Here is a 12,055-nt window from a genome sequence, read left to right as displayed (position 1 = left end):
TGTACCTTCCTCTTATTTTTCTGGGCACCTAAGAGGCTCTAAATAAAGTCTTCAAAAACAACACACAATGTGAAAAACAATATCTAAACAACCAAACAATCTCTCGGGGAGACTGAAGACTGCGGTGAGCCCGGTACTTGTGTTTGGGTGGGGGCGTGGGCAGCGGCAGCCATGTTGGGAGCCACATCTGGTCAGCAGAGGAAGGGGTCCCAGGATCTGCTGGGTGTCAGGGTGAGGACCCTTCCTGAGGACTGAGTGTACCCCCCACCTCAGCAAAGAAAGGACGGTGCAGAGGTCAGGCCGAGGGACCCCTGGACGCCCCTCCGCCCCTGCCGTCAGTCCTGGGAGACCCCTGGTCACGGTGTCTGGATGTGAGGTTCCTGGCTTCCGCCTCAGGGGTCTTGGATGCGCCGAGGGCCTCGCTGAGGGAAGCCGGATTTGGGGAGGCAGACGGAAGGGCTCCAGGGCCGGCCAGGAGTCCCAGGAGGGAGGACTCCGGGCACAGGGCGTCCAGGTCTGTCCCTGCCTTCAGCCCTGAGGGACCCTGGGAGACAGGGGATGGACAGGCTGAGCCCCCGTCCCGCTCCTCAGAGGAGCCTGCTGGGGAGGGCCTGCGGGGCTGGGAACAGACTCAAGGGCAGAGGCGGGGCCAGGCCCTCCTGGGGGTCGAGGAAGGAGCAGAGGGCGGCTAATGATCCCGGGGAGTCCCTCCAAGGCCCTGCCTTCAGCTGTGGGCATACCCGGGTTTAGTGGCCTGAGGTGACCTCAGCAGACATCCCCAGGGGTCTCACGGCGGTGAGGGCCTCGGGTCCACAGAGGGAGGGTCCCGCAACCTGCCAGGGCTCAAGCTGAGGACCCTGAGGGAGGACGAAGGGGACCCCGCAGAGACACGCCCCTGCTGTCAGCGCCGGGAGGCCCCCGGGGCGCCATCACCAGAGGTGGCCTTTCCCGCCTTCCACATCCAGGACAGAGAGAGACTAGGGACTGGGTCAGAGGAGCAGCGCCTGAGGGGGCGGAGAGGGCGGCCCAGGGCCTGCTGGAGTCCCGGGGAGACGCCGAGGGAGAGCTGAGGACCGTGGACCCCAGGACAGAGAGGGAGCCTGTGGCCCTGCGCTCGGGCTTGGGAGGCCCCAGAGAGGGCCACCTGAGGAGGCGTTTACAGCCTTCTGCCTCCGGAGTCTTCAGGGGGTGAGGACTGTGACTTCAGGTCAGCCGAGGGTGGGGTCCCCGGACCCCGAGAGACGACTGAGCAGACCCCCAGCCCAGGCATAGGCGACCCCAGCAGAAATCTGCCCCTGTGATCAGTCCTGCGAGGCCAGGCAGGATGTCAGGAGGGGCGGCCCGTCCACTTCCTGCTCGGGGTCTCAGTGGCGTCGTGGCCTTGGCCTGCAGGATGCTACTTCAGGTTAGCAGAAGGGAAGGTTCCAGGCCTGGCCAGGAGTAACTAGGAATACCTTGAGGACACTGAGGGGACTCCCACCCCAGGCAGAGGGGGGCCCACTGAAATCGGCCCTGCCCCTGTCACCCCTGAAGACCCCAGGCAGGGGTGGCGGCAGGTGGTGCAGCCCACTCACCTCTGCCTCGGGCTCTGCCAGGTGAGGCCTTGTTCTGTGGGGCGTCGGCGGGTCAGCAGAGGGAGCCACATCTGGTCAGCAGAGGGAGGGGTCCCGGATCTGCCAGGACTCCAGACAAGGAGCCTTTGGGAGGAACGGAGGGCATGGAGGTTCCCCCCACCCCAGAAGAGAAGGGACCTCACAGAGGCCAGCTTCCCCTGTTCTCATCCCTGGGAGGCCCCGGGGCAGGCAGGGCTGGATGTGGCCTTCTCGGATTCCTGACACATGGTTGGGGATGGGGGATCTCAGGGAGGTGAGGCCTTGGTCTGAGGGGCAATGGCAGGTCAGCCGCGGGCGGAGTCCCAGGATCTGCCTGGTGTCAGGGTGAGGACCCTTCCTGAGGACTGAGTGTACCCCCACCTCAGCAAAGAAAGGATGGCACAGAGTCCGGCTGTCCCCTGTTCTCAGCCCTGGAAGGAACAGTCAGTAGTGGTCCGAAATGGCACGCTCACTTCTAGGGCAGGAAGGGGGGGGGGGGGGGGTCCTCAGGAGGAGAGGGCCTGGTCTAAGGGGGAGATGTCAGCTGTTCCAGGCAGGGGGCAGGAGGAAGGGCAGGACCCGGCAGGAGGAAAGACAACCTACAGGAGGTCTGGGGGAACCCACCCCAGGGCACGGGGCTGGTCCCAGCTGCCAGCCTTTTTGGATGCTGGCAGGGGTGTGGGTGGGTGGGGGTGAATGTGCAGCCTCCTCCCGTTTCTCTCAGAGGCTCAGGGAGGTGAGGACCTTGGTCTGCGAGGACAACGTCAGGTCATCTGAGGAAGCACATCTGGTCAGCTGACACATTCCAAGAGTCAAGGACCCCGAGGGAGGAGTGAGTGTACCCCCATGGCCAGGACAAAGAGGGGACCCCATGGAAATCTGGCCTGGCCCTATTGTCAGCCCTGGCACCCCCGGCAGGGCCTGTCTGGCTGAGCCCCTCCTCATTTCCAGGTCGGTGGTCTGGGGAAGGGGGCAAGGCCCTGGTCTGAGGGTCTGGACTCAGGTCAGCAGAGGCAGGATCCCAGGCCCTGGCCGGGGTCACGGTGAGGGTTTGGGGACCCCCCCACACACCGGGACACGTGCAGCCCAGGCCAGCCCCACCCTGCTGTCTGCCGTGGGGACACCCGGGATCGGTGGGTGGATTCAGTCCCCCTCACTTCCCCTTCCGGTGTCTCCAGGAAACCAGGCCTTGGCCGAAGGAGGGTGGCCTCAGGGCCACAGAGGGAGTTGACCCAGGCCCTGCAGGGTGTCAGGGTGACGACAGCGGACCATCCAACCCAGGACAGATGGAACCCACAGAGTTTGGGCTCACTTCTTGTCCCTTGGTGCTTCCTGTTAGCCCCTGGGCAGATGTGGCCAGATGTGGGCCCCCTCACTTCCTTCTGCTCAGTCTCAGGGGTCTGTGGTCTTGTTCTGAGAGGTTTGTCTCAGGGTAGCAGAGGGGTGGGGCTCAGGCACAGCCAGGGGAAAGGTGAGGACCCTGAGTGAGCTCTGAGGGCACCGCCCACCCCAGAACAGTGGGGACCTCACAGAGTCTGGCCCAGCCCTCCTGTCAGCCCTGGGGGCCCAGGGCTGTGCTTGCAGTTTGCAACCTGAGGTGCCCCGTGTTTCTTCTTACAGGGGCTCCAGGAACCCGGAGGTGAAGGCCTTGGTGTGAGGCTCATGTCCTCAGGTCACAGAGCAGAGGAGGCCCAGGCAGTGCCAGGAGTTAGGGTGAGGTTCACACCCTGAATGTGCATCCAGGGGCTCCCCCACGCCAGAACCGAGGGGACACTGCAGAGCTGGAGCCCACCCCACCCCAGCCCACCACCAGCCCCAGAACCTCCGGCTGTGCTGGGTGCTCCCTGAGGGGCCAGGTCACTTGTTTCTTCAGGTCTCTAGGATCAGGTTTCCCAGAAGGACAGAGCCCTGTGAAGCCGAAAGCACCCCAAAAGAGGACACTTGTAGGTCAGCTTTGTCAGAGCCACCAAGGATGCCTGTAAAAATTAAGATGCTCCTCACTGTGAGTACCAAAAATGTGACTCAATGTCAGCCACGTGAGTGAGTCCTCTTACGTGTTGAGCCTTCAGATCATTAAATTCCCAGCTCACATCTGCAACCACATGAGAAACCCCAAGAGAAAACTGCTCAACTAGGCCTTCCCCCAATTCCTGACTCACACATCTGTGAGCAGAATAACGTGATTGTTGTGAACCAGTATTTTTTGGTAATTGATTTCACAGCAGTAGTAACTTAACAGGAAGAAGTATTCAGATTACATAAAGAAGTCCCATGAAACATGAAACAGAAGAAACTTCCCAATTAAGAAATGGGGAAAAAACATTATTAAAATTCCAAACAAGAGAAATCAGAAATTGCCCCCTAAAAAAGGTATTAAGCCTTGTTTATAATCAGAGAAATTAAAAATAAAAGCACAATGAAATAATAATTGATATCCCTCTGAATTGGCAACATTTAAGGCCCGTAATATGAAACGTTGGTGATGATGTGGAGATTGGTAGAGGTATAAATTGATACAGTCACGTGGGAAACAGTTTGGCAGTATCTCTTAAAAGTGAAGAGAGCGTTTGACCCAGCAATGCCACTGCTAGGCACATACCCAGTGAAACTCTCCAAGAATATTTAGAGCAGCATTGTTTGTGATAACTTAACATGAGAAACAACTTACATATCTGTTAATAGGAAAATTGACAAATAAATTTTGGTACACACACACACTCCCATAATGGGATACTACACAGAAGTGGAAATTGAGGAACCAGATTTGCATGTATCAAAATAGTGATTCTTGGGGCCGGCCCCATGGCCGAGTGGGTAAGTTCGCGAGCTCCGCTTCAGCGGCCCAGGGTTTTGCCAGTTCGAATCCTGGACGCGGACATGGCACCGCTCATCAGACCATGCTGAGGTGGCGTCCCACATGCCACAACTAGAAGGACCCACAGCTGAAAATACACAACTATGTACCGGGGGGCTTTGGGAGAAAAAAGGAAAAATTAAAAATCTTAAAAAAAACAGTGATTCTCACAAACATAATGATTAGTTAATAAAATGGGTGAATACGGAGAATATGATACCCTTTATATAAAGTTTAAAGCATGAGAACACAATATTGCTAATTGCTTAAGGGTGAATTTATCTGCAGTGGAAGTATAAAGAAAGGCAGGTGTGTAGTGCTTCCCTCTGTGGGACAGAGAGTGGGGGCCAATGGGGAAGGAGTCCGCAAAGGTGTTAACTTTGTTGGCAGTATTTTATGTCTTAGGTACTATGTATAGAAGTATTGGTTGCACTTTTATTTATACCTTTTTGTATGTTAAATATTGCAGAATGTATTTTTTTAAGTATTTAATTACCAGAAGTTCTTGTAAAAAATTCCCAGGCCTGTCTCAGACCCAGCAGATCAGACTCTCCAGAGGTGGAGCTTAGGAATCCGCCCCCAGGGTGACCCTGACACTATTGGTCTAAGCCAGAGGAAGGCCACCGAACTCTTTATGAGTGACATTTATCCATTAGTTCCCTAATTTGGGTGCCTTTGTGCTAGCTACCATGCAAGGCGATCAGGACATAAAGGCAAATAAGACATTTTTACTGGCCTCAAAGCTCTTCTATTTGAGCGGAGGAGAAAATATTCTTCACTGTCCTTTGGGCACAGAGTGAAGGAACCCCTAAACCAGGGTAAAGGTTAACTCCAATTACAAAAGGGTTCAAAAGCTTTCAAACTGAACATATTAAAATCTATCACCTGGTGTCCCCAGATCCTTCTGTCCTGACATCCAGAGCATCCCCAGATCTGCTTCACTGCGCCTGGCTGGAACCTCTACATGCCTCTTCCCACAGAAATTCCAGATGCTCCCCTCTGCCTTGGCTGTACTGGGCATCTCCACCTGACGTCTCATAACTTTGCCATTTACTCATTGTGCAACTTTGGGATGGTTGTATTCCTTCTCTGAACCTCACTTTCTGCCTCTGTAAGTTGAGCAGATGGTTGAGTCCTCAGAGTGGCAAAACTGGGACCAGGATGTGGTCCTCCTGATCACCATGCTGTTTCATTGTCTTTCTAGGATCACAAAGAGCTGATTTGGAAATTGGCAACCAAGTATTTTTATACAACAGATGGATTCTGAGTAACCTCTTAGATGTTTTTAAGGAAAAAGACACACATAGTAGACTTTCAAAGCACTCCTGACAAGGTTCTAGTCCATATGCCATGGAAAGTGAATCACCACTTTTGGAGGAAGATAATTTTAGACAATTTTGCCATTTTCCCACATGATTGAGCAGGAGGAAACCTACAAATCTGAAGTTGAGCCAATCTCCTCTACAGTAAATGTAAGGAGGATTTTTCCTCCTCACAGGAATTGTGAGTGGACAGAAATAAGGGAAGTAAAGTGTGTTGTGGATAAAGCAAGCAGGGGAGAAATGGTCCCAAGTCTATTCAAAGGGCTATGAGGATCAATTTAGGATCCGATTGCTGCTCTACCTGCAATACACTGCATGACCTTAACTGTGTTCCTTAACTTCTCTGAGCCTTATGAGTCAAATAAGGATAATGTTAATGCCTACCTCTGTGGTGAGGGGTAAATGAAATAACTCCTATGAAGCCGTAGGATGATATTCCAGTTTGACCAGGGAAAATCCCTTAGCGGTTATTGCTACTTGAGCAGGCAGGCAGGCAAGCAGGATGCACCATCACAACGTGGGGCCGGAACACACGTGGACAGTTCTATGTCACACTCAGTACAAGGTAGCTTCCCAGACCTGTCTTGGTGGGTGAGTCCTGCCTTGGCATCAACCACAAGCCCCTCCTCGTGTGGCTGGGGAGAATTCAGCTCACAGGAGGTGAGGGTCTAGTTGGCAGAGCAGGCAGGAGCACGCATGTCATTGGGCCTGAAGAGCAGTCATTCCCTCCTTCCGATGCTGCCTGGGACCCAACAACCGATACAGATACAGCACAAACCGCAGCCCACCTGCCACAGGAAAAGGCAAGCCCTAAGCATTGTACTCCAAATGGAGAAAGCAGTTTCTCAAGACACTGGACTTGCAGCCTGTAAAATGGGAAAGGCCTGGGCAAACCTGGACGCTGGATCACTCTCTTTGAGGTTGACCACTGGCAACTGGGGCAGCAAAGTGCCTTGATCCGTCGAGCACCCTCAGTGGCCAAAGCCGGTGGCCAAGGCCTGTCGCCCACCCCGCAAGATGAGGTATGGGTGGCACGTTGGGTGGTGTGTGAGCGCGCATGTGCGCATGTGGCATCTACTCCACCGAATCGCACCTGGATGAGGTGCTTCTCGCGGAGCCTTGGGACAGGACCAGTCCTGTGCGGAGAGAGCGATGGGGAGAGCAGGTGAAGAGGCTCCGGAGGGCACCCCCCCAACACACACACCCCTGCTCCACACCCCTGGTCGGAACGCAGCGCTGGCAGGCGCACCTCGGGCCTGTCCAGCTGCTCTGCGGTGGGCACCCCGGGGTGTAGACGCCTCCTCACTCTGGTGCCCCAAGGGCACGTTCCAGGAGGGGCGGAGAGCAAGGCTGAGTCCCGGATGGGGGCACTGACTCTCGGACCCCGGGGGTCCCCACCAGTGCCAGCGCTCCCTCGGGGGCGGGGGAAGGAGCAGGTTACGTCACCCGCGGTCCCTGGGCGCCCGCGGTGGCGGTGACTGCCTGGCCGCGTGACCCGCGCGCGCCAATGGACCTGCGGTCTCCGGGACGACGCGGAGGGTCCGCGCTCTGCTGCCACTGCGCCCCCGCCCCGAGTCCGCACTGCAGAGAGTAGGGGCGAGCAGGCGCCAGCGCGCTGGCCCACGTGCCACGCTGAGAGAGGGACCAGGAGAAGGAGCGAGAGCGGGCGGGGGCGGGAAAGAGGGGCGCCCGACCCCGCGGCAGCTCCGCGCCGCCCCGCCCCCCTCCTGCTCGGACCTCGACCAGAAAGGATCCCGACCCAGAAGTAGGTACCAGACTCGGGGAGAGTGCGCTTGGCCCCGGGAGACCCCGTCGCCCTCCGCCGGCCCCAGCAGGACTGCGGCAGCCCGCGGGGGTCGGGGTTGGCGTGGGGAGGGGGCCGCGGACCCTGTGAGCCCGCAGAGGGCAGGGCGGGTGTTGAGCCTGGGCCCCAGAGGCGCCGCTGGAGGAGGAGGGGTAGCTGGGGGCGGGGGTGGGGAGTCGGCATTGACCGGCATTAACTCTTGCTGGTTCCTGTTCACAGGCTGTGGAGACCTGGGCCGTCTGCTGTTGCCCTGGGAGTTGGGCCAGATTTATGTGAATCACACACTGATCATTCCCCAGTAAATTGGACTTTGCAGAGATTGGGGACATGCCGTTGACCCTGTTGCAGGACTGGTGTAGGGGGGAACATCTGAACACCCAGAGGTCCATGCTCATCCTGGGTATTCCTGAGGACTGTGGTGAGGATGAGTTTGAGGAGACTCTTCAGGAGGCTCTTAGGCACCTGGGCAGGTATAGGGTCATTGGCAGGATGTTTAGGAGGGAGGAGAATGCCCATGCGTTTCTCTTGGAGCTTGCCCAAGACATTGACTATGCTTTGATCCCCCGGGAAATACCAGGAAAGGGAGGGCCATGGGAAGTGGTTGTAAAACCTCGTAACTCAGATGGCGAATTTCTCAATAGACTGAAGTGCTTCTTAGAGGAGGAGAGGAGGACAGTGTCAGACATGAACAGAGTCCTCAGATCAGACGCCAATTGTCCTGCTCCGAGAGTGGCCATATCACCTGATCTCTGGACCTGGGCCCAGGCCCTGGGGGCAGCAGTGCAGCCTCTGCTAGAACAAATGTTGTACAGAGAACTAAGAGTGTTTTCTGGGAACACCGTGTCCATCCCAGGGGCACTGACCTTTGAAGCCTGGCTTGAGCACACCACTGAGGTGCTAGAGATGTGGCAGGTGCCTGAGGGGGAAAAGAGGCGCAGGCTGATGGAATGCTTGAGGGGCCCTGCTCTGCAGGTGGTCCATGGGCTGCGGGCTAACAATGCTGCCATAACTGTGGAGGAGTGCCTGGCAGCCCTGAAGCAGGTGTTTGGACCTGTGGAGAGCCGTAAAATCGCCCACATGAAATTTTGTAAGGCCCATCAGGAGGCAGGAGAGAAAGTCTCTAGCTTTGTGTTGCGTTTGGAACCCCTGCTCCAAAGAGCTGTAGAAAAAAATGCGGTATCACGAAGGAATGTGAATCAAGCTCGCCTGAAACAAGTCTTAAGTGGGGCCACCCTTACTGACAAGCTTCGAGACAGGCTTAAGCTGATGAAACAGCGAAGGAAGCCTCCTGGTTTCCTGGCACTGGTGAAGCTCCTGCGTGAGGAGGAGGAGTGGGAGGCCACTTTAGGTCCGGAGAGGGAGAGGCTGGAGGGGTTGGAAGCAGGCATAAGGCCGTCTGCCAGAACCAGTGCATCCGGGGCAGTGTCTTTCCCTGCCCCTGGCAACACTCTTCAGGCCAGGCCTTCCCAAGGGTCCCAGCGCGGGAGGTGTGGAGGCCAACAGTGGAGGGAGGCTGTGCCAAGGGCCAGCTCTCGAGGTTCAGGAAAACAGAAACACCACACATTCTGCTATAGCTGTGGAGAGGATGGTCACATCAGGGTACAATGTAGTAACCCTCCAAACCTGCTCTTGGTAAAGCAGAAGAGACAGGCGGCAATAGAGTCGGGAAACGGGAGCTGGGCTTGGGACAAGAGCCATCCCAAGCCCAAGGCCAAGTAGGCTCAGGAGAACAGGGAAGCTCTTCTTACTACAGGGTGAGGAGACAAAAGACGTATTGGAAGAAGGGGAAGACACAGTCCACACAAACAGCAGGGGACTTGAGTGGGGCAGAGGGGCAGGGCAGCCAGGCCCAGGTTGAGCACCCTCAACCTCTGCCCACTGGAAGAGACCCCAGCTACCAAGCCAAATGCAGCTCAGTGAGGTCCAAGAACAGGGTCTCAAAGAGGCGGCTGCGACAAAAGCAAGGATCCACTGTACCCAGCACATGTGGTGTCCAAGCCTCAGAAGGGAACCTCAACAAGGCAGAGGCTGAAGAAGGTAAAGGTGGGGGTTCTGGCATCGACATTGCCATCTGGCCACCCCCAAATGCCCACCCTGTTGGCTCTGAGCTAAGAACGCCAACTGGCTCCCAAGCCACGTGGGACCCGGAGGAGCCTTCCCTGGGGCCGCCCCTGACAGAAGGGACCAGCGTCAGTAAGGAAGAGCTGCGCAGAACAGAGGTAAAGCTCCGGAGGGGAGGCCGCAGGGTCCAGCCTGTGTTCAGGATCATGTACACTGCCCTAGGGAAGCCCCAGGAAGGCAGCACCCTTGAGCCCCTGAGCAAGTGAGGACAGGAGGGGGTGTTGGGTACCTGGGGGGCCTGTACCCACAGATGGCTTTGATGTGAGTGGGTGTGCAGAGAAACCTTTGGTACAAAGCAGGAAGAGGAGGAAGAAGATGATAAGGAGGAGGGAAAGCTGGAGGAAGAGCAAAAGGAGGAGGTAGAAGGGAAGGAGGAGGAAGAGGTGAAGGAGAAGGAAGAAGTAGAGAAGGAGGATGATGAAGAGGAGGAGGATGGAGGAGTTGTTGCAGGAGGGATGTTGTTTTGTTCTGCTTGTGTTTGCGCAGGGCCACTGGAGACCTGGAGAAAGCAGGCAAGGGGACCTGGGACTGGCCTGATGAACCACAACTCAGCAGCTGCCGTTGCCAAAGCCAGCCCCAAACCCTGCCAACTCATGCAGCCAGCCTGGCAACTACCATGAGTGGCAGCCCCAGGCTGGGTGAGGGGCTCCTGAAGACGTCTGCCACCTGCACAGGCCTGGGAGACGTTAGGGGTCATCTCAAGGGTGCCAGTCATCTGGGACTCCCAACAAGGGGATCCTCATTCACCGTCACTTGGGACGGGCTGCTCCCTGTTCTGGGAAGCCCACTTGTGTCTCTGTAGACCCTGTAGCAACTCACATGTCAAGTAATCCCGCCCCAACACACACACACACACACACACATACACATACACTAGCCATCATTTCTGTGTAGAGCCACAAGGTGTGTGTGAACTGGCTTAGTGGGGCAGCCCCCTCTTCACCTGGGCACGTGCTGTGAGCTTCAGTGCCAGCCCAGGCTCTGTTCACTCTCGTCCAGTGCCGTGAGCTCAACTCTGTCTTCTTGGTGTTGATTTAGACTAATTGCTGCTTGTTTTTGTGAAGATGTGTGTGTTCTTACCTGAGCAGTTGCCACCAGCCCACCCAAGAGACCCTGTGCCCAGTCCCAGGAGATGTCATGAAGGGAGGCCAGACAAGGGTGCGGCCAGCGCTCACCCAGGAACCTCGGGAAGGAAGAACTGGAGCAGGGACATCGAGAGGGGCTGCGGGAGGCTCCACTGGGACTGTGCTCTGATGTGCCAACCTGCTGTTACTTGTGGCTCAGTTTCCTCAGCTTGGCGGGGTGTCCCTTGCTGTGTTTTCCAGCGTCCTGTGACTGTCCTGTGTGGGCCATAGGGCAGGGCCCCACCCCAGCCTGTCAGCCAGAGAGGATGGGGGGATGCCCTGGAGTGAGAGGACAATGCCAGCGTCCATCATCCAGGCAAGGGGCTGATCGTGGGACCTCCAGGAAGGGAGATTATGGCAGAGGAGCCTCAGCATGGGGAACAGCTGAGGCATCTCATTAGGGACCCTGGAGGAGGGAGGGACCCAAGACCTGTGGGCTGTAGTGGCCTTCAGAAGTTCCATTCTGTGTTGTCATTCTCTTCTCTTCAATAGTTTAAGTAAATGGCCCCCTTCAATAAATTTCATTGACCATTTCAGCTGCGTGTCACCTCTGCTGTGGGCAATTGAGGGAAGGGTCTGCTGGGGGTGGGTGTGGGGCACTAGAAAAGCATTCCTGCTCAGCACACATGGGAGATTTCTCCAGTGAGAGAGTAGAGTTGGCACTTTGGCTGCAGACTAGGACATGGTGAGGGCTTTTCCTCCTTTTTATGGGTGAAGTACAAAGCTTTGGGGTTCCGATGGTCCCCAACTTGGGATGGTCTTGTCCCTTGGTCTTTTGAAAATGAGTGGGAGTGATCTTGGCTTTCTCCTTGAATGGGGGAAGGCAGCACTGGCATCCAGTGCCTGGGATTCAGGACTGCTAAATGTGCAAGATGCATGGAGTGGGGCCATGCAACAAAGAACTCTGACACCCCAGAGGCCTCTAGCATCCTTCATGAGAAAGTGAGTATTAGACGGAGAGTCTTTGAAAAAACCAGAAATGTGTTTTAACTTGAGGTATCCTGAAATGTGAAAACTTCGTCATGGAAAAACAATGACAACACTTACTGAGCAATGGAAAATCTCTAGACACTTGTGGGGTTTCAGGGAGAGTGGGCACAAACATATCCATACCACCTCCACCTGCAGACTTGCTCTATGGAAAACAAAAAGACCAGGCTAGTGAGATGCACAATGAAAGAGGACCCAGACTATCTGGGCAAAGGGAAAGGTGGCAATGCTCTCTGAAGGGGTAGTGC

General features: G+C 56.2%; 1 protein-coding gene across 3 annotated transcripts; it reads left to right on the top strand.

The window, feature by feature from the left end:
- The first annotated feature begins 7,270 nt into the window (after positions 1-7,270).
- On the top strand, positions 7,271-11,353 carry LOC124245393 (paraneoplastic antigen-like protein 5). Of its 3 annotated transcripts, XM_046672757.1 has the most exons (4): positions 7,274-7,533; positions 7,792-8,042; positions 9,326-9,791; positions 10,180-11,353. In XM_046672757.1, exons 2-4 carry the CDS (start codon positions 7,900-7,902, stop codon positions 10,228-10,230), a joined length of 660 nt encoding a protein of 219 aa, XP_046528713.1. In that variant the 5' UTR covers positions 7,274-7,533; positions 7,792-7,899; the 3' UTR covers positions 10,231-11,353. The 3 variants fall into 3 exon arrangements, 2 of the variants coding, with proteins under 2 accessions (XP_046528712.1, XP_046528713.1); XR_006890272.1 differs by having other exon boundaries at positions 7,271-7,533; positions 7,792-9,791; XM_046672756.1 differs by having other exon boundaries at positions 7,273-7,533; positions 9,326-11,353.
- The last annotated feature ends 702 nt before the right edge of the window (positions 11,354-12,055 follow it).

The sequence above is a fragment of the Equus quagga genome, chromosome 10, assembly GCF_021613505.1.
Source record: "Equus quagga isolate Etosha38 chromosome 10, UCLA_HA_Equagga_1.0, whole genome shotgun sequence".
NCBI classification, from domain to species: domain Eukaryota; kingdom Metazoa; phylum Chordata; class Mammalia; order Perissodactyla; family Equidae; genus Equus; species Equus quagga.
Note: the sequence above shows the minus strand (reverse complement) of the source record. Positions and strands in the feature narration are given on the sequence as shown.